General features: G+C 38.3%; 1 protein-coding gene across 6 annotated transcripts in view; it reads right to left on the bottom strand.

The window, feature by feature from the left end:
* Nucleotides 1-18,982, bottom strand: part of XPO1 (exportin 1) — a 47,620-nt gene extending 28,638 nt beyond the window's left edge. For 2 of the 6 annotated variants that reach the window (XM_082746634.1, XM_082746635.1), the window contains exons 1-4: nucleotides 18,043-18,847; nucleotides 14,616-14,747; nucleotides 8,909-9,010; nucleotides 5,403-5,475 (exon numbers count right to left, since the gene is read on the bottom strand). In XM_082746634.1, coding sequence (XP_082602760.1) covers nucleotides 5,403-5,475; nucleotides 8,909-9,010; nucleotides 14,616-14,741 — 301 coding nt within the window. In that variant the 5' untranslated portion in view covers nucleotides 14,742-14,747; nucleotides 18,043-18,847. Of the gene's footprint in view, nucleotides 1-5,402; nucleotides 5,476-7,742; nucleotides 7,807-8,908; nucleotides 9,011-14,615; nucleotides 14,748-17,211; nucleotides 17,287-18,042; nucleotides 18,848-18,887 lie in introns of those variants that run through there. The other 4 variants (XM_082746639.1, XM_082746636.1, XM_082746638.1 and 1 more) reach the window with 4 other exon arrangements.
* Nucleotides 18,983-26,975: the final 7,993 nt, after the last annotated feature.

Here is a 26,975-nt window from a genome sequence, read left to right as displayed (position 1 = left end):
GGCAGCGGCTTAACCACTGAGCCACCCAGGCACCCATTTACTTACTTTTTAAAAAAAGACTTTATTTATTTACTTGACAGAGAGAGACAGAGAGACAGACAGACAGTGAGAGAGGAAACAAGCAGGGGGAGTGGGAAAGGGAGAAGCAGGCTTCCTGCTGAGCAAGGAGCCGGATGCAGGGCTGGATCCCAGGACCCTGGAATCATGATCTAAGCCAAAGAGATGCCTAATGACTGAGCCACCCAGGTACCCCACCCCTATGTTTATTGCAGTATTGTTTACAATAGCCAAGATATGGAAGCAACCTAAGCATCACTATCAACAGATGAACCGGTCAAGATGATGTGGGGGAATGCGTGCACGCATACACACACTGGCATAGTACCCAGCCACAAAAAGAAGAGAGTTCTTGAAGGTATAATGTTAAGTGAATAAAGTTAGGCAGAAAAAGACAATACCACTTCTATGTGGAATCTAAAAAACAAAAACAAAGGCGAAACAGACCCATAAATACAGAGAAAACTAGTTGTTACTACTAGAGGGGAGATGTTTACAGGGATGGTCAAAAGGGGTGAAAGGGACTAGAATGTACAGCCTTCCAGTACAGAATGAGTAAATCACAGAGACAAAAAGTACAGCACAGAAAATACAGCCAATGATATTAAAATAGCACTGTATGGTAACAAATGTTAGCTGAGCATGGCGTTATGTTGCACACCTGAAACTAATAAAACCGTGTGTCAACTATACTTTTTCAACTAAACTTAAATTTTTTTAAAATAAAACTTTTCTATTTTTTCTCAGTGAAAAATTGTCTCTGACCTAATAACTCACTATGCAAATGTTCACTTCAAAACTTTCAAGATATTATATATATATATATACACAAATAATTTACATATATGTATGAGCAAAAATGTTGGGTACTCAGTGGGCCCTTAAAGTAGAGGGATGAAGCAGATTGGGGGAAACACTAACAAAAATAATTTGTTCACTGCATAATTATATACCAAGCATAAGAATGCAATCAACAGGGTTGCCTGGGTGGCTCAGTCAGTTAAGTGACTGCCTTTGGCTTAGGTCACTCCTGGATCAGCTCCTGGGATGGAACACTGCTTTGGGCTCCCTGCTCAGGTCGAACCTGCTCCTCCCTCTCCCTCTGCCCTTCCCACCTCCCCCCATCCTATACATGCTTCCTCTTTCTCAACTAAACAAAAGAAAAAAATGAATAAAATCTTAAAAAAAAAAAAAAAAGCAATTATCATTCTCTGATCCCTAACATCATTAAAACTTGTATTTAGGGAATAGGGGAAAGGGAAGGAGGGGACACCAAATGGAAGTATTTTTCTGGACTAAAGCAAAATAATAAAAACCAGAGAAATTCATTACATTTTGTATTAAGTCTAAACTGTCAAAATGTTTTATTATGAAACTGTATCTCTTGTTTTCAAAATTAAAATCTTCCAATTTCATGTTTTTGAAACTTTTACTTGGCATATTATTATCTGTTGTGTATTTTCTTTTTGAAATTTTATTCATTTGTGACCCACTGAAACAGGATATACACCAAGGAAATGTACCAAGATACATCTAAGACCATCTAGAATTGTCAGGGATTTTCCTAGCAAAGTGCTTTAGACAAAAGGGTTAAACTGAAAATTCTATTATCCTTAAAAAAAAAATTAACATATATTTATGGACGAAAACCTGAAAGCAGATTAAAAAATTCAAGTTATTTTGCCTTGCTTTCTGTGCAGTCAAACCTATTCTTCTTTAAAACACATCTAGCACTGCCATCTGCATGAAGAAACTTGTTTAAAGGGCGCAACCCTTGGTATGGTGAGTGTTGCGGAAGTGTGTAAACCTGGCAATTTACAGACCTGTACCCCTGGGGCTAATAATACATTGTATGTTAATAAGAAAATAAATAAATAAATAAAAAATAAAAGGCACTACCTGACGATGATCATTCCCCTCTTTTAGCAATAGTGGCACTCATTGTATTTACATAATTTAATTTTTTCTCTACATCCAATGTGTATCTTCCCACCTGCAGCACATTGCTATAGGAATGTCTTTATAGTCTTAATACCTACTAGTGCTTTGTACAAAGCAGATACACAATGTATGTACCAGATAAATAAATATATATGCTAAGCTGGACAAGGAATACCTAACAAGTGGAGACAACAGTTTCAGAAGATTTACAAAAGTTACAGACAAAAACATACACATAAATACATGTGGATTATACAAATTTATTCCTAATACTTAAAGATGATAGAAAAGTAACATTCAAAACTCTAAGTTTATTTTGTGAGACACAAAATCTTAAGACAGGAAAAGCCTCTCAGGATTGATAACATTGAAAAATAATTATAGGGGCGCCTGCGTGGCTCAGTGGGTTAAGCCACTGCCTTTGGCTCAGGTCATGATCTCAGGGTCCTGGGATCAAGTCCCACATCGGGCTCTCTGCTCAGCAGGGTCCTGCTTCCCTTTCTCTCTCTCTGCCTGCCTCTCTGCCTACTTGTGATCTCTCTCTGTCAAATAAATAAATAAAATCTTTAAAAAAAAAAAAAAAAAAATTATAGAGGGGCGCCTGGGTGGCTCAGTGGTTTGGGCTGCTGCCTTTGGCTCGGGTCATGATCTCAGGGTCCTGGGATCGAGCCCCGCATCGGGCTCCCTGCTCCGCAGGAAGCCTGCTTCCCCCTCTCTCTCTCTCTGCCTGCCTCTCTGCCTACTTGTGATCTCCGTCTTTCAAATAAATAAAATCTTTAAAAAATAATAATAATTATTATAGAATAATAAATTAATAAAGCACTGAATTTATTTTCTGATGTTTTACCTTAAAAACAAATCACTAAATGCATTGTGTACTGTTGCTGTTGTCTATCTAGAGTTCACAAACATTCTCTGGGAGATTTACATGTTCTTTTAAAAAAAGATTTTATTTATTTGGGGGTAAAGCATGCATGCAGGGTGGGGGGCAGTGGGAGAGGGACAAGCAGACTTCACACTGAGTGTGGAGTCCAATGCTGTGCTCTGTGCCATGACCCGAAGATCAAGACCTGAGCTAAAATCAATCAAGTCAGACACTTAACCAACTGAGCCACCCAGGTGTCCCTTACACGTTCCCCTAATAAGCTTGTGAAAGATTCTAAAAGTTTTATCACACGTTTCCCTCCAAATAATGGCAACCATTATGTGAGCAGCAGAGTTAACTTCAGGTACTTATTACTAGTCTTGAAGAGAAAAACCCAGGGAAAGGTTATTGTGATGCATCTTCTTTATAGATACAGCTGATATTTGAGTAACATGGGCTTGAAAAGGACGGGTCCACTCATATGTGCATTAAAAAAAATATATACACAGTACGGTACTGCAAATATATATTCTCTTCGATTTTCTTAATAACTTTCTTTTACCTAGAAATGTTACGTAAGATTACAGTATGTAATATATATTATATACAAAATAGGTGTTCCTCAACTTTGTTACTGGCGAGGCAAGCAGTCAACAGTAGGCTACTAGTAGTTATGTTTTCGGGAGTCAGAAGTTATACATGGATTTTCAACTGCATGAGGGGGTAGCGGTGGCGGTGTTACCCCTAACCCCTACGCTGTTCGGGGCCAACTGTAATGTTTGCAGAGAAACAAAGTGTCTCACCAACACAGAATGGAACACATGAATAAAACAGAACTCTCTTTTAAGTCAGACAGAATAATCAGCTCTCTCCACAGTTTTTTTCAAACATGATAGATTTTTTTTCAAAGTAAAAAATACCCTGGAGTATGTGTACATTTGATATGAGAGCTACCGTGACTTCAGGATAAAAACCCAAACATACTACTCCCATTCACATAGAAAACTAAAAATGCCAAATCCTCAGGGAGATTTAATTTTTTCAGTAACAAATAGAACGGTGATTTTGATAAACCAGTATCATTTCTAACTGTTTAATTTTAAAGCTGGAAAAAATGCTGAAGGATCATCTAGTACACTCCTTATAGTGTAACAGGCAAGGGTATAGGTGTATAGAAACAGAAGAGGGGCTTAATCAATAGCAGCTGAGAAACAAGAACCACACCTAAGATCCCTCTTAGAAAGCAGTGATGAAGTATGGAGATCTATCTGGGCTACACAGCTGAACTGTACTCATTAACTTCCGAGGTCACACATCATCACCCACCTAAAATGGTTTCAATCCCAAGTAACACATTTAAATAGGAACCTTTTATGGAGGCACTATTCCCCACCCCACCCCACCCACGACCCCCATCCCCTTACTGTCATTCTTACCCTGTGGTTTAGTAAGGATACTGCCATTAAAAACTTTTTTATTCACCTCTGAACATGCTAAAAAGACACCAGCTTTCTAGAGAAAAACTAGAAGTGTAAATCCAGGTCACTCTCCCACCATAAAAATGACATGAGAAACAAGTGAAATACTTATTCAAGATCAACAAAGAATGAGGACATAATAGAAAAAAAAAAAAAAATGCCACCAGTAGTAGCATACTCCCCATTATAAAGTCCAGGCTTATATTTATGTATTTTTTAGAGATTAAACAAGTTAATGATACAATGCAGGTCACAGAGGCAGTTATAGGAAAACTGGAAGGAACTGTTATCAATATACTCCAAGAGACTAAGCTTGCTCCAAGTTTCTTAAACTAGGACTACCTTTACTGAGATAGTGTAAGGGCAAAAGTTAAATATCAATTAACAGGCATCATCACATCTTCATTTTCTTTTCTCTTCTTTCCCTAATTTAGAAGCTAATCTCTTCTAAAGCAGGCCCAGAATTCCCAAAGGTAAAGCTCTGTGATTTTTTAAAAAAATTTTAAGTAGGCTCCAAGCCCTATGCCAACATAAGGCTTGAATTTATGACCCTAAGATCAAGACCTGAGTGGAGATTAGGAGTTGGGACACTTAACTGAGCTATCCAGACACCCCAATCTTTGATTTTTAAAACGTTGTTGTTCCTTTGCTCTGTTAAGTTTATGTACTATTTAATGTACTACAATACTTACTACTAATCAGTTACTGTTTGGCAAACTTAAAACCATGTATAAGAACACATACTCAAAATTCATTCACTTCATTAAGGCACTGATTAACCACAGGCTGATATGTTTTTTTTTTTCACCACAGCATTTACTGTGAACAGTTTGACTCCTCTGGTCTCCCTCCTCTCTCTCCCAAAGAGTAACCTTTTTCTTCCCCTGCCCCCAAATATAAACAGAACCTGCTTTGCCAATTGATGAAAGCAGTAATCTCCATCAGAACTATTAAACTACAGAAGATTTAACACCACAGCCACCCTGTCCAATATTCAACTATAATAAAAATGCCAAAAAAATTCAATTCTGAATTTAAAATTCTTTGAAACATTTTCCTACCTTCACACTGGTTCCTTGGAAGAATCTTCCACCTTGTTTTTATCACATTTTCCAAAATTTGTAGTCCATAATACTGAAAATTGGAGAATAGAAACAAGTGAATATATTGTTATAATACTGGCAACTTTCAGGATTCACAAATGGACAGACATTCACACATTTACATCTAAAGTTTCAAAAACATTATGCTACCAAGTTTAATTACATATATTAAACAAGGATCTATTCACCCATATACTGAGTTTTCATGCATTTTCCTCATTTTATTGATTACTACTCTATTTAATGTCCTGCTGTTTATACATGCTCACACCAGGAGGAAGAACCAAATAAAAAGCCCTTTAAGCAGCCAAATGGGCTTATCTGTAGAAGGAAAAGTAGCAGCCAGATATGAATTCACAGCATAAATGACTGCTCACAGGCTCACGTACTTTAACACGACCAGGCTCCTAAGAATTTAGCAGCTTGGATGCTCTCAAGCTTCCTACCATCTTCTAGGAGTTGTAAGCTCTTGGCCAAGTATTAAAGTATTGTCACAGATACTTTCTATAGAAAGTGTTTATAAACATCTCTGGTGTGTTACTTAAGGAGCAGCAAGACAACCCACGGGTTTAATTTTAAATTTTAATCCCACCCTTACAGTTGCTATTTCTACTAATTTAAAGATAAACTTTTGTGCACAGTCAAAAATACACAAACGCATGTTGCAATCTGTTTTTACCTTTCAGGTATTCCTTCCTAAATATAAAAGTCTTAACTAAAAACGTTAAGAAAATAAATACAGATACCACTTTCAAGCCATTTTGTCCCTCCTGCTGATTACTCACTCTAAATAGTCAACAACATTCACAACAATTTATAATACTATAGGAGTTACTACCCAAAATTATTACCATGACCAATTAGTGTGGATAGACAGGAGGAAGAAAAGGGACAAAACTGTTGTGGTATGTTTCAATTATCTGAAGTAGGGAAGAATGAGCTACAATACCTGAAAGGTAAATTCATTCATATATAGACACAGAACCACAGATTGCAAGTTTTGGCTGAGAATAAGAGTTCATCTTTAAAATGGTTAGTCATCACACAATAAAATAGGAGCATTAGTATTTCAACCAAAGGGATCATGTGAATGCTCATTTTATCCAAAGCACAATATAGACTGTCCCAAACTACATTGTGCTCAAATAGTAAATGTTTTTGCTGTTTTCTTTCATTTTAACATTTCATACTTTTCAAGAAAAATTTGCCATTTCAACTAAAATCCTACATTTTCACAACATTCCTTAAGACAACTTCCAAAATAAAAACAAGGCCAAAGCAAAACTCTGAAATTACAAATTTGATACCATCAAAGGGTTTCATAATCAGCAGTAAATACTGAAACTTTCTAACCTGCTCATTTACAATCCCTTTATAGGTCTAGGTGTCAGAAAAATATAAACAGGCAAAAAGGGTTTCTGATTCACTGAAATTTTAAATTAACTTTTGAAAACACACTACCCTAAAAACTTAATTTTATAGAGACAAAATAACACTGTCGAAGTTTTACTAAGTCAAAACAAAGCACTTCTTACAATATATCCTCTTGTTAATTCTTAACCAATTAAAAAATCTTTAAAAAACTAAAAATCCACCATAAATACACGAGTAAGCAGCAGTAACCCCAATGATAATTTCACCCTATTTAACCAATGTTTTACAGCTTATGCTATTACCCTGCTTCCTTTATGTTTGATACTTTGTTACCTAAATTTACTTACTAACCTCTACTCCCTTCTCCAACTTTAAAATGGTAGCATTAGCTTGCTGAAGATACAATTCGTATTTTTCCTTCTGCCAACCGGCTGAGGTAGTAAGCCCAATAAAAGCTTTTCAAAATTTAAGTCAAAGGAATACAAAGATCGCCATCATAATATTCTAAATCCCAATCTCACCTAAACATTAACACTCCACATATGAAAGAACTCATATTTTTTGAAATTCAGTATTTTTGGCTAAAATAATCTTAACTGCTAACCAAATCTAAGGGCCAATGATAAATGACTATTTTGGAAATATCCATACATAATCCAAGCATCACTCTAAAGAATTAATCACATTTCTGCTTTACATCTCAGGAATTGAGAAATCCACTGCTGAGTTATGAAGATGAGGGACAGATAACAGCAAAGACTAAATGAAAAAAATAAATGCATGAAATGATCCCTATGGTAGAAATTTCTACTGAGCCCTTAGAAATACTTATTTTATGCATTGAATTCCCCTTTCCCCCCACCGCCCATGAAACAAAAACAATTGATGAACAGAATTCAGTTAAAGGGAATCAAAAGGGTAGACCTTGTGGAGGCCTGCCGTCAAAGCCTAGCTGTGTCAGTTGCACAGGAAGACACCCCTTTTCTTCCTATTACAAGCAATCAACATAATGGAACATTATGATTAATATCAGGTAGTGTTAACATCTTTAAAGAAAAAAAAAATGATTGCATAAAAGCCAAATGTCATAGTGCATAAATTTAGCACCAAATCATTTGTAATTTATGTAAATTGAAGAATTCTTTACCTGTTGCTTTCTTTCTGTTCCTCTAATCATCTCATTTTTCACAAGACAAATTTGAGTTTTTAAAAATACTGTTGATAAATCAACTTAAACATTAGTAATGTCTGTCAGTATAAAAAGCAAAATTTACCAGGCAAGCAAACAGGCAAACACTATTATGTTACTTAAGGTTAGCACTTTGAGGAAGTTCTGGACTGTATTTTTGCCCTAAAATTTACAAGATGTCAAAACTAATTAGTATTTTAAAACTGTTAATTAATACAGTCTGATTTCAGAAACAGATGTGAAAATGGCTATTTTCTGTTTTAACACAATGTATAACAAGTGGAAATCTTGTGTGTATTAAACAGAATGCCATGCATGGTATTTTATTACTTTAAGGCAGTTTAAAGAGAAGTGTGAATCATCAAGCCTAAAACAGTCAAAACACATTTTGATCAACCCTTCTGTTCAAACTAGGAAAAAAGGACCCAAATTATAACATTTTTCAATTGCAAATAAAAACTGAGTGCTGTCCCATTAAAAGCATTGGTACCATGGAGCAGGGTTTTATGCTGCCCACACAACTTGGTGTTGGTGCCTAGCCTGTATTATTATATTGATTACTTGCCCAAAATAATTCCTCTGATGTTATGTTTCATCTCTGAGTAACATTCAGAATTTATGCTACTTAGGTCTGTATACATACTCTAAAAACAAAAACAAAAACAAAAAAGCAAGCAAAAAAGCCACCTTGCATACTAGTCCCAATTATAAAACTTCATTCATAATTCTTAGGACTATTTGCAAGAATTAATTCTATGTTTAAGACTAAATTTTGAAATAAGTTAACAATATTAAATAATTTGAGATAACAAATGCAATACTAAAAATGAGATACCTTCCTCAAAGTTTATGACTGGAAGAAAAGAAGAAATAATGGATTTTAAAACCACCACTTGCTTACTTTCGTGTTCATATTCTGTGAAAATTCCAAAATTGTGTCGACTCTTGTCCACGCATCAGGATGCTCCTTTAAATGTGTCAGTACTTCTTGAGCCATTCTTTGCTAAAATATTATATGAAAATAGTTTTAAGCTCACTTGTTCTTTTTAATCATTCATTAAAATTATATTGAGCAAGGCACAAATCCTAATATGACAGTGATTCTACTAACTTTCTGAAACACTCAAAGAAATAATTAGTCCAGACAGAAATAAAAATGTATCCATTACCACTCTTAAACTTCCAATTTAAAACAGGAATATCTCTCTCTGAAACAGAGTAGTTTTTTTTGCAATCTACTTTATTTAGCATTCTCAAAATGGAACTTAAAACCCAACCAATACTAACAAAAATTTCTCCAATGTGAAGTTCTTAGCACTTAACAATCAAGTGAAAGCAACATAAAAAAAATTCATTTATACTTAAATTATGTAATGGTACTACCTGCTTTACAAGTTACCAAGATGTCTCCAACAAACCTTACCTATAAATATGTATTTCATGAAGAAGAAAAAAAAATACATACACTTTTTTTCTTGGGAAAACTGGTAAAAACTGAGTCTAAGTAAGGCCACAAACCCCAAATACCCACAGATATATATAAAACACGAAGACCATAAAACCCTTTTAAAGTCTCTTAAATTTATTTTAAATATACCTTATCCATTCTCTGAAAGTCTTCTGAATTCATCAAATCCTAGCTTATTTTGAAAATTTCTGTTTTTTGGGGCACCTGGTTGGCTCAGTGGGTTAAGCCTCTACCTTCTGCTCAGGTCATAATCTTAGGGTCCTGGGATCCAGCCCTGCATGAGGCTCTCTGCTCAGCAGGGGCTTGCTTTCCTACCCCCTTACCTGCCTATTTGTGATCTTCCTTTGTCAAAATAAACAAAAATCTTAAAAAAAAAAAAAAGGCAAAACAAAACTTCTGTTTTCATATCTTTAAGAGCTCATGTATTTGAGAGTGAGCAAGCATGTGTGCAGAAAGGGAGAGCGAGAGGGAGATGGGCAGAGGGAGAAAATCTCAAGCAGACTCTGCACTGAGCACGGAGCCGATGGGAGTGGTTGATCCCAGGCCCCTGAGATCATGACCTGAACTGAAACCAAGAGTCAAACATTTAACCTACTGGGCCACCCAGGCACCCCTGTTTTCATCTTTAAAATGCAAGACGAGGAATAATAAAAACCTATATAGCCAACATCTATAATTAACAAATGTTAAACAATTTGCTTTACTTGTTCTTTTCTTTCAAACATAAAAGATCTAAAACTTATGGAAATCACCTTTATACCTTTTCTCCAGTGCCATTTCCTTCCTTTGTTCCTTCTTTAGAGAGAATGACTTTCATGAATTTGGGGTCTTTTCCTGTCCATATTTTCTCAGCACATGCATAAATTTCATGGATGATACAGTTCTGTGGTCACTAAATTTTATATAAATAGTATACTATAAAAACACTACGATCTGCTCTTTTCATTTGACACTTTCCCTTAGCTTTATTGTAACAGACAACTGAATTTTAGAGATCTAGCCATACTGACACTATATATCTAGCCTCTTCATTTTAACCCTTATAGTTTAATGGTATGAACACATTTTACCAAAGGCTGTTAATTCTACTGAATTTTTTTGAAGAACAGCTTAATCTTTTCACCTTTAAAGGCAGTTTTGTAGCTCAACTGGATCCTCCCTAATTACCTTCCCCCTAGTTCTATCACATGTAAGTAGAAAGTTTGTTAATTTTCAAGTATATCAATTATCTTTGTTAGACTGATTCAACTTGATCAAGGCTTTAATTCTACAGGTTACAAAGCAAGCATCAAAGAGGGGGAAAGATACATTCATTCTAATTTGAACCATCTCTGACAGACACCTCAGAATCTTTAACTCAGGTTTTATTCCAATTTACAAAGAAAAAAGTTCCTTATTTTGGCTTTGATGTTAAGAATTATTTTCCTTAGGTAGCAGATATAGTGGTTTCCCCATCAACCAACTAGGAATATACGCTGCTTATTGTTTAGAAGAAAACTGAAAATACATACCCACTAAGTAATGGGTTTTTGTTTTGTTTTTAAAGATTTTATTTCTTTATTTGACAGAGAGATAGCACAAGTAGATAGAGCGGAAGTGAGAGGGAGAAGCAGGGTCTTCACTGAGTAGGGAGCCCAACAGCGGGCTAGATGCCATGACCTGAACTGAAGGCAGGCACTTCACTGACTAAGCCACGCAGACGTCGCTAAGTAGTGCTTTTGCACCTTGACACCACCACCAGAATCACCACAGAACTTGGAAGAAAAAAACAGCTGACTGGATTCCAACCTACAAGTACAAAGTTAGAGCTAGAGTATAAGCTCTTAAAATACATGTATTTTGATTAGATTTTATTAAGGAGCTAACAGTTTTAAGGAGTTTTAATTATGCTATATAATGACAAAAAGCAGAAATAATAATGATCTGAGTTATCTAGGGCCAAAGCACACTTGATCAATGTTTTGTTTAATTTTTTTTTTTAAGATTTTATTTATTTATTTGACAGAGAGAGACCACAAGCAGGTAGAGAGGCAGGCAGAGAGGAGGAAGCAGACTTCCTGCTGAGCAGAGAGCCCAATGTGGGGCTCTATCCCAGGATCCTGACATCAGGACCTGAGCCAAAGGCAGAGGCTCTAACCCACTGAGTCACCCAGGAGTCCCATTGATCAATGTTTTGATTCTCTCCCAAAGAATATCTAAATACATCATTCCTTTTCTCACCAGCTATACTTGCACATAAAATGGTAACAAATACCAAGAACACTAGGTATATCAAAGATCCATGCCTAGTAGAAGTTACTTGGTCACAATACTCAGAGGTTTTAAAATGATGCCAATTGTACACAGAAGTGAATACTCACCTCACTATTATCATTAACACTGCATAAATCATGTCATTTCCTTTTAGGCGTCCTTTTACTCTATGAAGTCACTTCTAGAATTTGTATCTTAGTCTCTATTTTGTCCTAACCCCACAATCCTTACACAATATTCTTTTATTAACTTAGAACTCCAGGAGGGGTTAAAAAAAATACACAAAAGGAAACTAAAGGAGAAAATTTGGTATCTCCCTGTGTTACTTACTGAATGGTGAAAGTATTTTAGTTGCTAAGCAATAGATTAAGAGTTCAAGTCACTTAACACAGCATTGGAGAAAACACCCAACTCTTCAATATATTTTCCCCCCGCTGGCTGCCGAACTTGGGTAAAAATAGAAAAATACTTAGAAGAGAAGACAGTTCTAATGTTACAGTGTTAAATATCCTTCTATACTGCCCATCTGGACATAAGCTCCAGGTATAGATTAAAAGGCACCACTCTAACAATCTCTTCCCCTCCAAAATTAATATAATCCTTAAAAAAATTAGCTTCCTCTGAGTTTTAATGTTTAATTAGCATAATTTCTATGGTTGCCATTTTTAGCATATACTCTATGAAATTGAATAAAAATTAAGAAACCATACTGTATTTTAAAACAATGAGTTTGCACCATATGCTAAATTTTCTTCGTTATACTTCCTAAAGTACCCTTTTAACAGAATGCCTTCTAAGTATGAGGTACCATAACAGGTGCTTTCACAAAACCTACTAACTTCTAGCCTCTTGTACGGTAGATAAGTTTGTAGCTGACACTCTAGAGCAGTAACTAGAAAACTTACTGGACAACCAAGATATCTATCACTGAAAACATATTTTCCCGGACAGCTTTTTTCTTTTTACTTATAATAAACCCCCAAAGAAGTGGCATATGAAAAACCCACTAGAACTAGAAGTGTAAAGATACACCTTTAGAAAAAAGTTTTTTTTGCTGACTTTAAGCTCTAAGCCTCCACTTCCTTATCTATAACAATGAAAAATATCAGTTTCCAATTATCTTTATGTAACTGATCTGTCCTTTAAGTAGACATAAAATTCTTACTTTTGGGGAAGTTTATTTTGACTTGATAAATAGAAAACACTTTCCTAAGTCTACATTTTATTTAATCAAATTTAAAACAAATCATTAAATCTCAATAATGTGAAACATTACTAAAAGCAGTAGCAGCACACATATATATATAACATATATATATACACATATATATATACTTTTAGTCTTTTTTTTTTTTAAGTAATCTCTATACCCAACATGGGACTTGAGCTCATGTCTGTGAGATCAAGACTCACATACTCTTCCAACTGAGCTAGCCAGGTACCCTACACCAATATATTCCTCATGATAAAAATTACTGTTACTTCTTAAATTATAAGCCTAGAAGAACACTGGTCTCTGTTTATCCTCATACTTTTAGATGTTGTGAGTTATGTTAAAAAGAACAAAGATTTAAACAGCAGCAGCAGCTAAGTGATGTAACAAAATTAAATGCCCATCTTTCTAATGGCTACAAGATTAGAGCTTCTAATATATTCACAGTTGAGCTCAACCTTACTTATATACTTTCCTCCAAAAGCAGCTGCTTTCTACACATGCATGTTAGAATAAAATGAAGCTTAAAGTTCCAAGTTGAATTTGGAGCACAAAGAAACTACTACATTGTATGTGTAATACATATGGATGGAAGACCTTTTCAGAAGACTTTGGGGACAATAATGTGGACCAAAAGCCCTTAGGAGTTCTAAAACTGAACCAAACTTACAAAATCTGAAGAATAATTTTTACCACTCATACAACTTTCATGGCCCCCCTTTCACTTTACACACTTTCTCTTTTACACACACACACACGAAAGTAATGTTGGATTTCAGAGGAAACTGAAATATTTATGCACGCGGTAGTCATGCTTTTTGGACCATCTATAAAAGATACAATTTCTACCTTTCAGGTTTCTAAACAGTATGATAGCACTCAGGGTTTAAGTATGCAAATATAAACTAGTATCTTGAAGATATAATTAACTTCCCATACACTAACCAGACATCATCTACTAGGAATATAGTATTTTGGTAACAACATTTTACTGGTTTTTGTCACATCACCTCAAGATGTTTAAATCCAATAGAAAATTTCACTCATTTAAAACCCTTCATGTGATTAACTCCACAGAGTGAAGAATCAAGATTGCCCAGTTTCTTCTAACATCAACAACTAAAAAATTTATGAATATTCCTGTCTTGTCTAACATTCAACTGGCTGTTTAAAAACTTTAATCTGATCAAAACATGGATTATGTGTAAGGTAACTGCCTACAGTAATTGACCACTTTTACAAGTCTTTAATTCAAATAACTTAAATTGCTCAGTATTGTTGGACTCTTAAAAGGAGTTTTATAAGTGAAGTACTTCTGTAATTTAAATGTTTCAAAAATACAAGAATCTTTTAACTCCAAATATATTACATACATAGAAGATAACAATCTTTAGTATCTATAAAACATTTAATACGTTAGGCTCTATCTTTCATTAAACTGGCAAAAGGTTTCTTAAAGACAGAATGGTAAGAATATATCCAAAACATCTCATTCTAACCATGTCAGAATATAATGCATATAATATAGCCTCTCCAGACTGCTTCTCACTGCTTAATATATAGTTCCAATTTAACATAAACTATGCAACTTTTTAAAAAGGCGATAATTTAAAGTTTTATTATAAACCGAATAATACCGCAATAATGTTAAAAAGTTTTGCTCAACTACTTTACCTGGGCTCCTTCTCCATGGTATAAGCAATTCACCACATTGTCTAGAAGGTTGATATCCAGTTTTTGGCTGAAATCGAGCAGCTGACGAGCTGCATGGTCTGCTAACATTGTCATAATTGCTGGCATAGATTACTGTAAATAAAGAAAAACATTTAAGGCGCCTATGAAATTTTGGTATTACCAGTCAGAAACTTTCTACTCCAGTTATTTTACTTCAACCATGTTCTTACAAGTATTATAATGAATATTTTTAGAGACTACCTAAGTAAGAGTAAAAGCAACTAAATGCTGAAGATACTTAGCCACTCCATAACTGTTTTTGTTAAGGTCCATTCAACTTTTCTAGTGTCTTTTTTTTTTTTCCTAGTGCCTATTTTAAATTACCAGAAAAATCTTACTGTTCTACTAATATGTAAATAAAATTACTCCTAACCAGTAGGAGTAATGGAACCATTATTAGAAATTTATGGCCCTAAAAACTGAAACAAAGTCTTAATCTAAGATTTTTAGGTACAGATAAAGTTTAAGTGTATTTCCCTCTTCCTAAATACGGTCTTCTATTTCAGTAGGAGCTCCCTTCCCTGTATATTACCCTAATTTTTAGGATATACTGAAAAAACAGGAAGATGCTAAGAGCTAAATGTGGTACCCAAGTTTTCTTACTGTATATACCAATTACTAGCAGAATTTAAAATTTCTATATTCAAACCATCTATTTGTTTCTTTCAACACTCAATGAATTTGGAGGTTAAAATTCCTTGAACAAATGTCTAGAAAAACACTTTACAGTAATAACTCAAACTTTTTTGTTTTTTTTAATTTCCAGGTATTCACTGGCAAGGTAAAAAAACTGTAAAAGCTTGCCAACTATTTTCCAAATAAAAACAAATTCTATGATAACAGAAAAACGAACTTCTTCACTTCATATAATGCACCAGCTAAAACCTACCAGCTCATATGCAATGCTATCCTTTTAAGAGGATTCTAATCCAAGATGCTGGCACACATTCACATTTCTTTTGCCCAGCATTATAAAAATCTTTCTTTTGCTTTTTCTTCAAAGCCAGTGCCACTTGAGTCTGGCTGGCTAAATCGGTACTCCTTAACCTTTTTGGGTCAAGATGCCTAACAATCAGAAGAACACGACAGCTCCTACTAAATTTTAAAAATTCAAAATTTTGTAAAAATTACACCCTGAAAGCCATGCATGAAACCTCAGGTTAAGAACCACTGGTTGACTGCAGTTAGACCCAACAAGGTTGCAGGTCATCTCCACTTCTCCCCCTCTTAAAAACCTTCCAGGACCAGGAAATGGGTGGGATTTGATTACATTTTGTTTGATAGGAAAAACATTATTTCTTGGCTACTTGAGAGCAGTTTTAAAATGTTAACAACACTGGCAGCAACTTCAATTTTAACACAAATGCTTTACTTAATGATAATGCCAACTGCAAAAAAATTAAATATAAATGGTGAGTCAGTAAGTTAGAGATAATGTAGAAATCGAGAAATTTAGAGTTCCAAGAATTTTGATTCCTCTGAAATCTTTCAGCCCATTACTGACAGCAATACTAACAAGAATTCAAACATTTTATAGCAATTACTAATGTTTTTAATACCGAAATACCTGACATGCATCAACAAAATTCTGACCTACATATGAATATAAAAATGGAAATATATATATTCCACCAACCTGTATAAATTTCTTGCATCTTATACCATAAAATTTTAAGGATCAGAACAGTCTTAAAAACTGAGGTTGAAAAACAATGCCCACAAAGCACCAAGATGTACATATCAAAAGTCTTAAATTTTTGGTTAAAAACTGAACGAACTTTTCTTCTATGCACTCCTATCATAATTTAATAACCCAAACAAGAAAGAACAATTTGAACAATTTAACTATGAAAAGTTTCATTTTCAAGTACATTGTCTTTACAAGAGTTCTTCGAGCTAAATTCTTGTGAAAAATCAGGTTTAAAATAAAACCTCGTGTTAAATACAGTAGTTTGCCATTCTCAGAACTAGCTGCTATCTTCGAAATGACCTACCTAATCTTGAACTGTACAGAAATGGCGGCTTTCTGGTCAATGCCAAGCACACTGAGTCCCCCAAATCAAACAGCTTCCAAAACATTCTTTCCACTAACAGCAGTGTCCCACACACGCTTAAGATACACAATCAGGCAGATAGCAAACAACCATCGGTGGGAGAGCGTGAAACCACAATCGCTTTCTTTTCTTCTTGGGACACTCAATCCTAAAATCCACTCACTGGATAGCATATACAAGGGATTATCCAGCAATGTGACTCTACAAGTGACTACCAAAATACCTTCACTGCCACTTCAAACTGAATAAGCAGGCAGCTACACACTGCCAGCTCCCATGCAAACCATAACCGTTGCTTTATGATTACTAAGTAGTAGGTCAAAAAACAAGTCGCTACAAGGAGAGACTGCTACTTAGATGTGTGGGCAACTGCCTGCTTCATTCAGTAGAAACACACCTCACGAAGGCCCGCCCTCCCCTCGCTTCCCACCCGAACCGATTTGCAGCAGTTCTAACTATAGCATACCCGAGCACGCACTCACCCCGCCCATACTCGGAGGAGGCATTTAGACCAGGCGCCTGAAGTTCACCGCCCCATTCTCAATGCAGCATGGCCTCTGCGTGATCGGAGAAGGTCCCGGCTAGGCAAATCTTTAAAGCTTCCTCCACTACACCACTTCTTCCCACCCATCCCAAACTCGGAGACATCGGAATGAAGGAGAATCAGGGCATCTTCCACCGTACAATGCCAGCAGTAAACGATCTGGTGGTCACTTAACACACTCAAACCTCACCCCCCCAACAAACTACAGCACGAAATCCCACTTACAGAACCCTGAACCACCAACTAACCATTCCTATTTCTAAACCTAGCCTGCAAAAAAACACATTTCGAGTTTCCCTGCAGGAGGAGGAGGGAGTCGGCAGCCCCTCCCTCCCCCGATCCCAAGCTCTCCACCGAGGGGCCACGTGATGCAGGCGGACGTTTCAATGCTGCTGCACTAAATATTTCTGGAAACTTCCACTCCTAATAATTTACAGAGATGTTCCTGAAATCACCCCAACTTCTCGCCAGCCCCCTGGGCTGGGGAAGCCCTTCCACCCCCACACCGGCCCCGCTTCACTATCACGCTCCTCGCCTTCCTCCACCGCCACCCGCACACGCGAATAACCCAGCAAGCGCTACCCTCTCGCGGCCGCCTCCCCGCCTCCATCCCCCAGCGGCAGAAGCGGCTCCATTCAATCGCAGGCTCTGCTGTGGGCCCGCCGCCGCCTCCCGGGCTCGCCTCCCGCTGCTGCCGCCGCGCCCCACGCCGGCCTCCTCCCGCCCGGCCGCCGCCCGACCCTCGGCCCCAAAGACACAGTCGACTTACCCAGAGATTGAACCAACTGCTTCTTCTTTCCTTGTCGGGGGATTAGGGCGAGGGAAGGTGGGGAGGGGGGAGAGGGGAGGAAATCAAGGTGGGTTTCACAGTTTTCCCACCTTAAAAAAAAAGGAAATTAAAAAAACGAAGATAAGGGCAAAAAAAGCTCAACAATATTTACTATTTCAGGGATACCCCCCACGACACACACCCACCCGCCCCCCCAAAAAAGGAAGGGGAATTAATCCGTGGAATAAATGCTCCCGCCTGGCTGGGGAGTGAGGGAAGGGGGAGGGGAAAGGGGTCAAGTCCCAAAGATTCAGCCCCAGGGGGACCCTCCAGCCACAGGCGGCAGCAGAAGCGGCAGGAGTAGGGGGTATAGAGTCCACAAGGTCGGGGGACGCTCTGCTGCCAGTTGCAGTCCGACTCCCCCCTACCAAAATACAGCTCCCTCTCTCACGCGGCTCCGGCGCTGGGCCCCCCCACCCAGGCTCGCCTAAACTTTCCCCCCTTCTCCTGCTCCTCAGCGACTGGTGGTTCCCCCCTCCCCCTCTGGGTGGTTGCACGGACTGCAGCAGCAAAGACTGGAACAGGCACCGCCGCCGGGGCTGTAGCTACTGTTGCTCTTGCTGATGCTGTAGCTCCCGCTGCTCCTGCCGCGGCCGCTGCAGCCGCTTCTCCCCCTCCTCCTAGTGCCTCAAACTCGGAACCGGTTGAAACCGGTTCAGACTGGGAGATTCCATCTCGGTTGAGTTTTCAGCCCATGGCGCCGCGGAGCGTTTGGAACCTGGGCCTCCGCCCCCAGCCCGCCTGCCCATTGGCCGGTCCCAGCCACAGCCGCGCCATCAACCTACGTCTTATTGGCCAGATCGCCCGTCAATCCCACCTCAAGTCTCCACACGAGCCCGCCGCTTCGGCCCCCGCCTCTTTCCAGCAGCGATTTGCCTGCAGAGTGGGGGAGGGGAAGTGGGGCGGGTCGAAAAGGAGCATGGAGGAGGGTGGAGGAGGAGGAGGTGGGGCGAAGAGCTAAGCCCAGCTGAGAAGAGAGCGAAGACAAGCCGCGCGGAGGATTGGTGAGAATGACCTGTCAATCAAGTAAAGCCCGCCCTCGACTTCCCGTCCCCCTCCTGCTGCTCCCCCTCCCAGTGCTTAGCCCGCAGGCCCGGCCTTTCCGGCTCGCTCATTGGTTGGGCGCCTTTGGTGACGGAGAAGGTGGGGCGCAGCTTGTGAGCTGGTGGCGGCGCGAGTTTGAGCGGGGCGCGCGGCAGCGTTCGCTCGGCTTTCTCCGGATCCGCGCCGGCCCGCCCCCGCCTGCTCCCGCCAACCTGCGGGGTGTGAGCCCGCCGTGTTCAGGACCCGCCCCCTCAGAAGGGAGCCCCGCTTTGAGAAGGGAGAGCACACCCAGTTGTTTTTATTAATTGGGGAGGGGTGGAAAAAAGGAGTGAAAAGAACGCACCGGAGGCCAGTTGTAGGCCTCGGACTTCTCTGATCTATTTTGAAGGCCTGGCTTTGGGAACTGGAAGTTGAGGGTGAGAAAAACCGTGAAAGAGGTTAGGGTGAGATGTGGGGGCATGCACTCTTGGCGCTTCGTGATCTCAGAGTCATGGAAAAGGTGCCTGAATGGATCTTGAGAAAGGCTTTTTAACTTGGTGTCTTCGGGGCTGGGATCTGGCTGCCAACAACCAACACTTACTAGGAACGAAGACACTGTAATCCATGTAATTGGTGTCACTTGGGTTTTTTTTTTTTGCTCGATTAGGGTGCATGCCAACAGCCATCAGGTGCCCTTGATCTGCCCTTACCTTTGACTTCTTTTCAGCATAGCTGCCCTTCACATTCTTCATCATCCCAAATAGTATTTTCTATGAAAGTCACATGCACGTGGCGTTTCACGTGGTTGCCCCATTTGTTTGTCCCCAAGTGCTCTCCAATCAGCTTTACTGATTTTTCTATGGTTAAACAGCAAGTAGCCACCAAAATTTTCTAGGTCCATTGTGCCACCAAGAGGTTAATTAATGATTTATTAAATTGTAATTTCAACAGCAGATCTTTTCTCTGGGAATGAACAATGGCTAACACCAAAACCACGTAAGAATAACTCCCTCAAAGGGGACTGGGTGGCTCAGTTAGTTAAGCTTTCCGCTCCGTCATGATAGTAGGGTTGTGAGATCCCTGTCCCTGCATACCCTCCCCATTTGTTCTCTCTCGCTATCTCTCTAACAAAGAAATAAATCTTTAAAAAAAAACAATAATTCCCTCACCTTCCAATAAAGAAAAACTCTATAACTCAACTCCTGGATTTGCCAAAATAGTATTTTTAGATGACTTTCAGGTATAAGATTTTTATTAATTAACTAACTGAATAATATCAAGCTATATTTAATATACAACATACCTGGTATACACTGGTCATTTGGGATACTTATATTCTATTACCAGAAAAACTGGAGCTGTCCTGTTTTTATTTATTTTTAATTTTTTTAATTTTTTATTTTTTATAAACATATATTTTTATCCCCAGGGGTACAGGTCTGTGAATCACCAGGTTTACACACTATTTTTTATTTTTTTAAGATTTTATTTATTTGACAGATCACAAGCAAGAGAGAGAGGGGGAAGCAGGCTCCTGGATGAGCAGAGAGCCGGATGAGGCTCACTCCCAGAACCCTGGAATCATGACCTGAGCCCAAAGCAGAGGCTTTAACCCACTGAGCCACCCAGGGACCCCATGGAGCTGTCCTGTTTTTATTTTATTTTTTTTTAATTTTATTATTTTTTATAGATTTTATTTATTTATTTGAGAGAGAGACAGTGAGAGAGAGCATAAGAGGCGAGAAGGTCAAAGGGAGAAGCAGACTTCCCATGGAGCTGGGAGCCTGATGCGGGACTCCATCCCAGGACTCCAGGACGTTGACCTGAGCCGAAGGCAGTTGTTTAACCAACTGAGCCACCCAGGCGCCCTGTCCTGTTGTAAAAAGACTTTTTCCCTCTACATTCTCAGCTCTTGGCCACCATTCTTTTTTTTTTTTTTTTTTTTGGATGGCAGACTAATAGTAAAAACTGACTAGGAATAAGTCTTGTCTTTGTTCAAGACTGTGCCCTTGGGCAAGTCACTTCACCTCTTTGGACCTCAGTTTCCTTCTCATCCATCTCACCTGTTTAATGAGGCTGACATCATTAATGCCTGTTTCTTCTATGGAGGATCAAATGGGTATGAAGGAGCAGTGTAACCCATAAAGCACTGTGTGGATTGTAAAGTTCAAATAGTCTCAGTTTGTTGTCCCTTTCCCTCTTTTCATCCGATCTTTAGATCATATCCTAAGAGGTCATCTCTGTCTGAGTATCTTGAATTACATGTAAATATTTAGCCCATCATTTTTGCCCAGAATGTGCCAAAATGGAGTGTTCACAATCAGCTTGTTATTAACAAGTATAAAAAGAAATAATGGGAGCAGATGTTTGATCACTGTATTTTCAAGATAAAATTCAGAACACAGGGGGCGCCTGGGTGGCTCAGTGCGTTAAGCCGCTGCCTTCGGCTCAGGTCATGATCTCAGGGTCCTGGGATCGAGTCCCACATCGGGCTCCCTGCTCGGCAGGGAGCCTGCTTCCTCCTCTCTCTCTGCCTGCCTCTCTGCCTACTTGTGATCTCTGTCTGTCAAATAAATAAATAAAATCTTTAAAAAAAAAAAAAAAAAGAAAAGAAAAGGCTTTATTTAAAAAAAAAAAAAATTCAGAACACAGGTCTGATGCATCGGATATTTTTTTCATTACCTTCATTTACTGGAATCAAACATTTCAAACCTTGGAGTGGGATATAGATAAGGAAATATAAGCATTGAGGGCCTGCCAGCTGTCTAGCAGGGTGAGACTTTTTTGTATAATATTTCACTGAACTCTCATAGTAACCTGTCAGATAGTTATTATTTTGCAATCTCATTCTTGATTCCCCCTCTTCAAACACACATACATAAACATATAGGTACGCATCCCCTCACAGTAGTTGAGTCGACATTAGAACCTATGTGTTCTTTCTACTCACATTGTCTTACAAAACAATAACGTTCATCGGAAATAAGAGAAACAGAAACTCATAAATTCCTTTTTAGCACTTACTACTTATTTCTATTTAAAAAAAAAATTGGTGGGGGGGGCGCCTGGGTGGCTCAGTGGGTTAAGCCTCTGCCTTTGGTTCAGGTTATGATGTCAGGGTCCTGGGATCGAGCCCACATCGGGCTTTCTGCTCAGCAGGGAGCCTGCTTCTGCCTCTCTCTCTCTGCCTGCCTCTCTGCCTACTTGTGATCTCTCTCTCTGTCAAATAAATAAAAAATAAATATATTTTTTTAAAGTTTTTAAGATTTTATTTTTAATAATGTCTGCACCCAACATGGGGCTCAAACTCACAACCCCAAGATCAAGACCCATGCTCCACTGAATGAGCCAGCCAGGCACCACCATTTTTTAAAATTATTTTTAATTTAGAAAGTAATACATGATCATGGCTAGCAATTCAAACAATATAGAACGAAGTGCCTACAGTAAAAAGTAAATTTCCCCTCTGCATATCCCCACAGTTATTTTTCCTGCCCAGAAATAATCATTGTTAAGGCTGTGGTATGCATGCTTTGAGGTCTTCTCTATACATTTACAAATGTATTTGCTTTGTGTTTTGTTCAATATATATGACATTATACCATACATAGTTCAGTGATTTGTTTTTTACTTAAAAGATTAGTATATATAAATCCACCTTGTCCTTATTAACAGTCCCATAGCCTTCCACATCTTCTTAGTAATATAAATGATTTAACCATTCCCCTACTGAAGACAGCAGGCTATTTCTGGTTTTCCCTCTTAGAAATAATGCTGCAGTGAATATCCCTGTACATTAATTTTTGGGCCCAAATGTGAATATATCTATTTCTAGGTTAACATCCTAAAAGTGAAACAGTGGTGTGGAAGACATTATATTTGTTATTGTGATAGGTACTACCAAGGTAACCCCTAAAAAAGTTGTATCAATTTACATACCCATCACAAATGTGAATACTACATGTTTATTCCCTATTAAAGCCATAAATATTTTCTACTACAATCACACCAGGGTCAAATAAGCATTTTTTTTTAAAGATTTTATTTATTTATTTGACAGAGAGAAAGATCACAAGTAGGCAGAGAGGCAGGCAGAGAAAGAGGGGGAAGCAGGCTCCCTGCTGAGCAGAGAGCCCGATGCGAGGCTCGATCCCAGGACCCTGAGATCATGACCTGAGTCGAAGGCAGCGGCTTAACCCACTGAGCCACCCAGGTGCCCCTCAAATAATCATTTTTTTTTTAAATATTTTATTTATTTATTTATCAGAGAGAGAGGGGGAGAGAGCGAGCACAGGCAGACAGAATGGCAGGCAGAGGCAGAGGGAGAAGCAGGCTCCCCGCTGAGCAAGGAGTCCAATGTGGGACTCGATCCCAGGACGCTGGGATCATGACCTGAGCCGAAGGCAGCTGCTTAACCAACTGAGCCACCCAGGCGTCCCTCAAATAATCATTTTAATTTAATCTTTTGGCACTGAAGACAATCTCTTCTGATGGTGAGCTCTTCAAGGAATGTATAAATAATAAGATTAAATGTCCATATAATATAACAAAAAAAAGTTAAAGTAAGAACATGGAGTAAATCTCTTATCTTAATGATGGAATTTGTCATTTCACTTTTTTTGAGAAACTCGATACTACTTTGCTCTCAGAGATACAGCAGTGACCTTCCAACATGTTCTTCTTCCTATCAGTCATACAAAATGGACATTGGACTGAACATGAGTTTGACTCCCTGGGTGTATTCATGTATTGAACACAAATTCACAATTCCATGGGCTCTTTCTTCCAAAGAATCTCTATGGGATGATTGTAACTTTGTAAGGCCTGAAAAGAAACACTGGGAGAAATATTTATTTGTGAACATCTTATAAAGCAATTGTTTTTCTATTTGCTCTTAAAAATACTTCATAAAACAGTACTTCACATCACAACCATAGATTTAAAAAAACATTACCAATAAAATGTGGACAACAGTATGATTATGTATGATGCTCAGACATGGAGGTAAGAGAGAAGAGATATGCTTTTCATGAAAAAATTAACCTGGAAAGGCAAAGTCCTATTCCTATCAACCTCAATTTACAATGTCAAAAATGTTTATGGAAAATTATGAATATTCTCTTTGTGGATCTAAATTCCCTTATTGTCTAAGACTTCAGCAAATAATCTATATGCAGTCTATGAAACCTCAAATCGATCAGGAGCAGAATCAGCAACTGTCTGCAAATAAGTTGCTGCCTTTTTGAGAACATAGCAAAAAAGCATCTGACAAGGCTGCCAAGCCTCAGAGTTATAGATTGACAGTCAGAAATTTATACAGTCCTGTGAGGTGACATTCAACAATAGGTCCCAGACTCGTACTCATTGAGAAATGAGAAATAAAATTATCATTTAACTAGGATCGTTCTCAAGCAGGACAGGGGAAACCACAGAGTTGTATTTCTAAGTAAAAAATAAAAATATGTAAGTAAAACAGATCATTAGAGAAGGTGGAATTAGTACCTGTAGCCTGGATGGAAAGATATGCTATTTCTTTCACACATAAATGTATTGTTATCTATTAGGCAACAAGAATCAGAAAAGTAAGTTTTTTAAAAAGAAATGAAGAGGTGACCTAACCCATTTATTCAACAAATAATAAATTGAATATTTACTGGTCACTGTTCTAAATGCTGAGGATTTGAGAGGAAGCAAACCCTACAAAAATCCCTACATTCATTGGGTTTTAAGTCTAATGGAGAACACTCGACATAAATAACAAAGAAGTCGGAGAAATGGTGTGTTGTATGGTGACAAGTGCTAAAGTTAGAAATGAATCAAGGTATTGAAATAAGAAGTTAGGGGTGGAGCAGTTTTCGGCAGGGTGACTAGGGAAGGTGTCACTTAAAAGTAAATTCAAAAAAAGACCTGAAGGAGATGAAAGAAGAAGGCCTTGCAAGTATTTAGGAGAAGAACTTTCCAGGCAGATGGAGAAATAAAGGCCCTGAGGCAACAGCATATTGGTGTGTTATTTATAGTGGTGAACTAGTGTCAGCCCTGGGAACCAATTGTTAAGTTTTCAGGAATTTTGCGAGCTGGTTGTCAAACCTAGCCATTATAAACAATTAAATTATGTATAAATGTATTATTAAATAAATAAATTATATTAAAAGCCAAGGTAATAAATACTCAAGAGTCATCGCTTCCTAACTATGTTATTGTACTTTACCATTCTCTATGCTCTTTAGATTACTTACATCAATGGTGTTTGCATGAAACACCATATAACGATGTGCCACTGTGCCTCTCTCCAACTTTTGTGACATCATATTCGTAGCCTGACATTGGCCATGGTAGGAGTACTTATAGTTTGGAAGTCAGCTAAAATTCAGGACTTTTTCTCCTCAGAGCTTGTTGTTAAATCTTTACCATCAAGGAGGCCAGTGTTGTGATCAGTGCTGACTGAGCAAGAAGGAGATGAAGTCATACCATTAAAGGGGTCAGGTAAGGGGGCAGGTAAATTGTAGGGCCTTACTGTAGGCCACTGGAAATGCATTGGCTTGTTTTCTCAGCGACACTGGGAACCATTCAAGTGATTGAACAGAGACGTGATGACTTGACCTGACTTCAAATCTTACCAGAATCACTCTAGATGCTGTGAAGAGAATAACCTGGGAGCAAGGGTAGAACTTGGGAGAACACTTAGGAGACACTGCGTTCATCCACAGATTGATTTTGGTTTGGACCCGAATGGTAATCATGGAAGTACTCAAAATTAGAGTCAAAGGACTTCCTATAAGATTGGTTTGGGATGTGTGAGAAAGAGAGGATTCAGGGATGACTCCATGGATTCTGGCCCAAGTGACTAGAAGGGTGGAATTATTGTTTTTCTGAGATTGGCTGCAGGAGGAACAGTTTCGGGGGACTGTGGTAGAATTAGGATCTCAATTTTCCATCACCCATAAATTCCTTAAAGGCAAGGGCTTTGTGCCAACTTCTTAGTTGTACTTAATAAATATTTGTTGAATTCACAAATTAATCTTTTTTTGGCTTTTGTAATCAAACATAGCCCTGAAAATTAATGTTGATAAAAAGATGTTGCCAGGGGGGTACCTGGGTGGCTCAGTCCTTAAGCATCTGTTTGGCTCAGGTCATGATCTCAGGGTCCTGGGATCCAGCCCCACTGGGCTCCCTGCTCAGTGGAAAACCTGCTTCTCCCTCCTCCACTCCCCCTGGTTGTGTTTCCTCTCTCGCTGTGTCTCTCTCTGTCAAATAAATAAATAAAATCTTAAAAAAAAAAAAAAAAAAAAAAAGATGTTACCAGATGTGAAAGTCTCTAACTCTGTAACTCTAAAGAAAAAGAGAGAAGCTGCCCATTTTACTTCCTTTAATTCTCACACTTAGTAGATCTGACTCATTTGTCTCATGAATTTCAGGATATTATCACCATTAGCAGAAAACTTGAAAAGCAGACAAGAATAGTAAGACCTCATGTGTACTTGGACACATAAGTAATTTTGAGAAGGTATTATCAAAATTATGTTTCGAAGCCTTCTTCTCATATAATAAATTGAAAATAGATTCTAACAACAATAGAAAATGTTCTATCACGTGCTCTGACTTTAGAAGAAATGAAAAACCTAGCAAAATTGGTGGACCGATTTCAGTGATTCTTTATAGGGGGCAATTTTGCTCCTGAGGAGACATTTAGCGATCAACCGTTGCCTCACAAAACAACATTGTTAGCCAATGTCAGAATCAAACAGCATGTTATCAGACTAGATAGATCAGAAAGTGAAGGTAATAATAAACACCAGTATAATAATGACTAATACAAAGACATTGTTGATACTTACAAGTGGTCAGGGATA

The sequence above is a fragment of the Mustela nivalis genome, assembly GCF_964662115.1.
Source record: "Mustela nivalis genome assembly, chromosome: 8".
NCBI lineage: Eukaryota > Metazoa > Chordata > Mammalia > Carnivora > Mustelidae > Mustela > Mustela nivalis.
The sequence above is the reverse complement of the archived record's forward strand: the minus strand, read 5'-3'. Positions and strand labels throughout refer to the sequence as shown.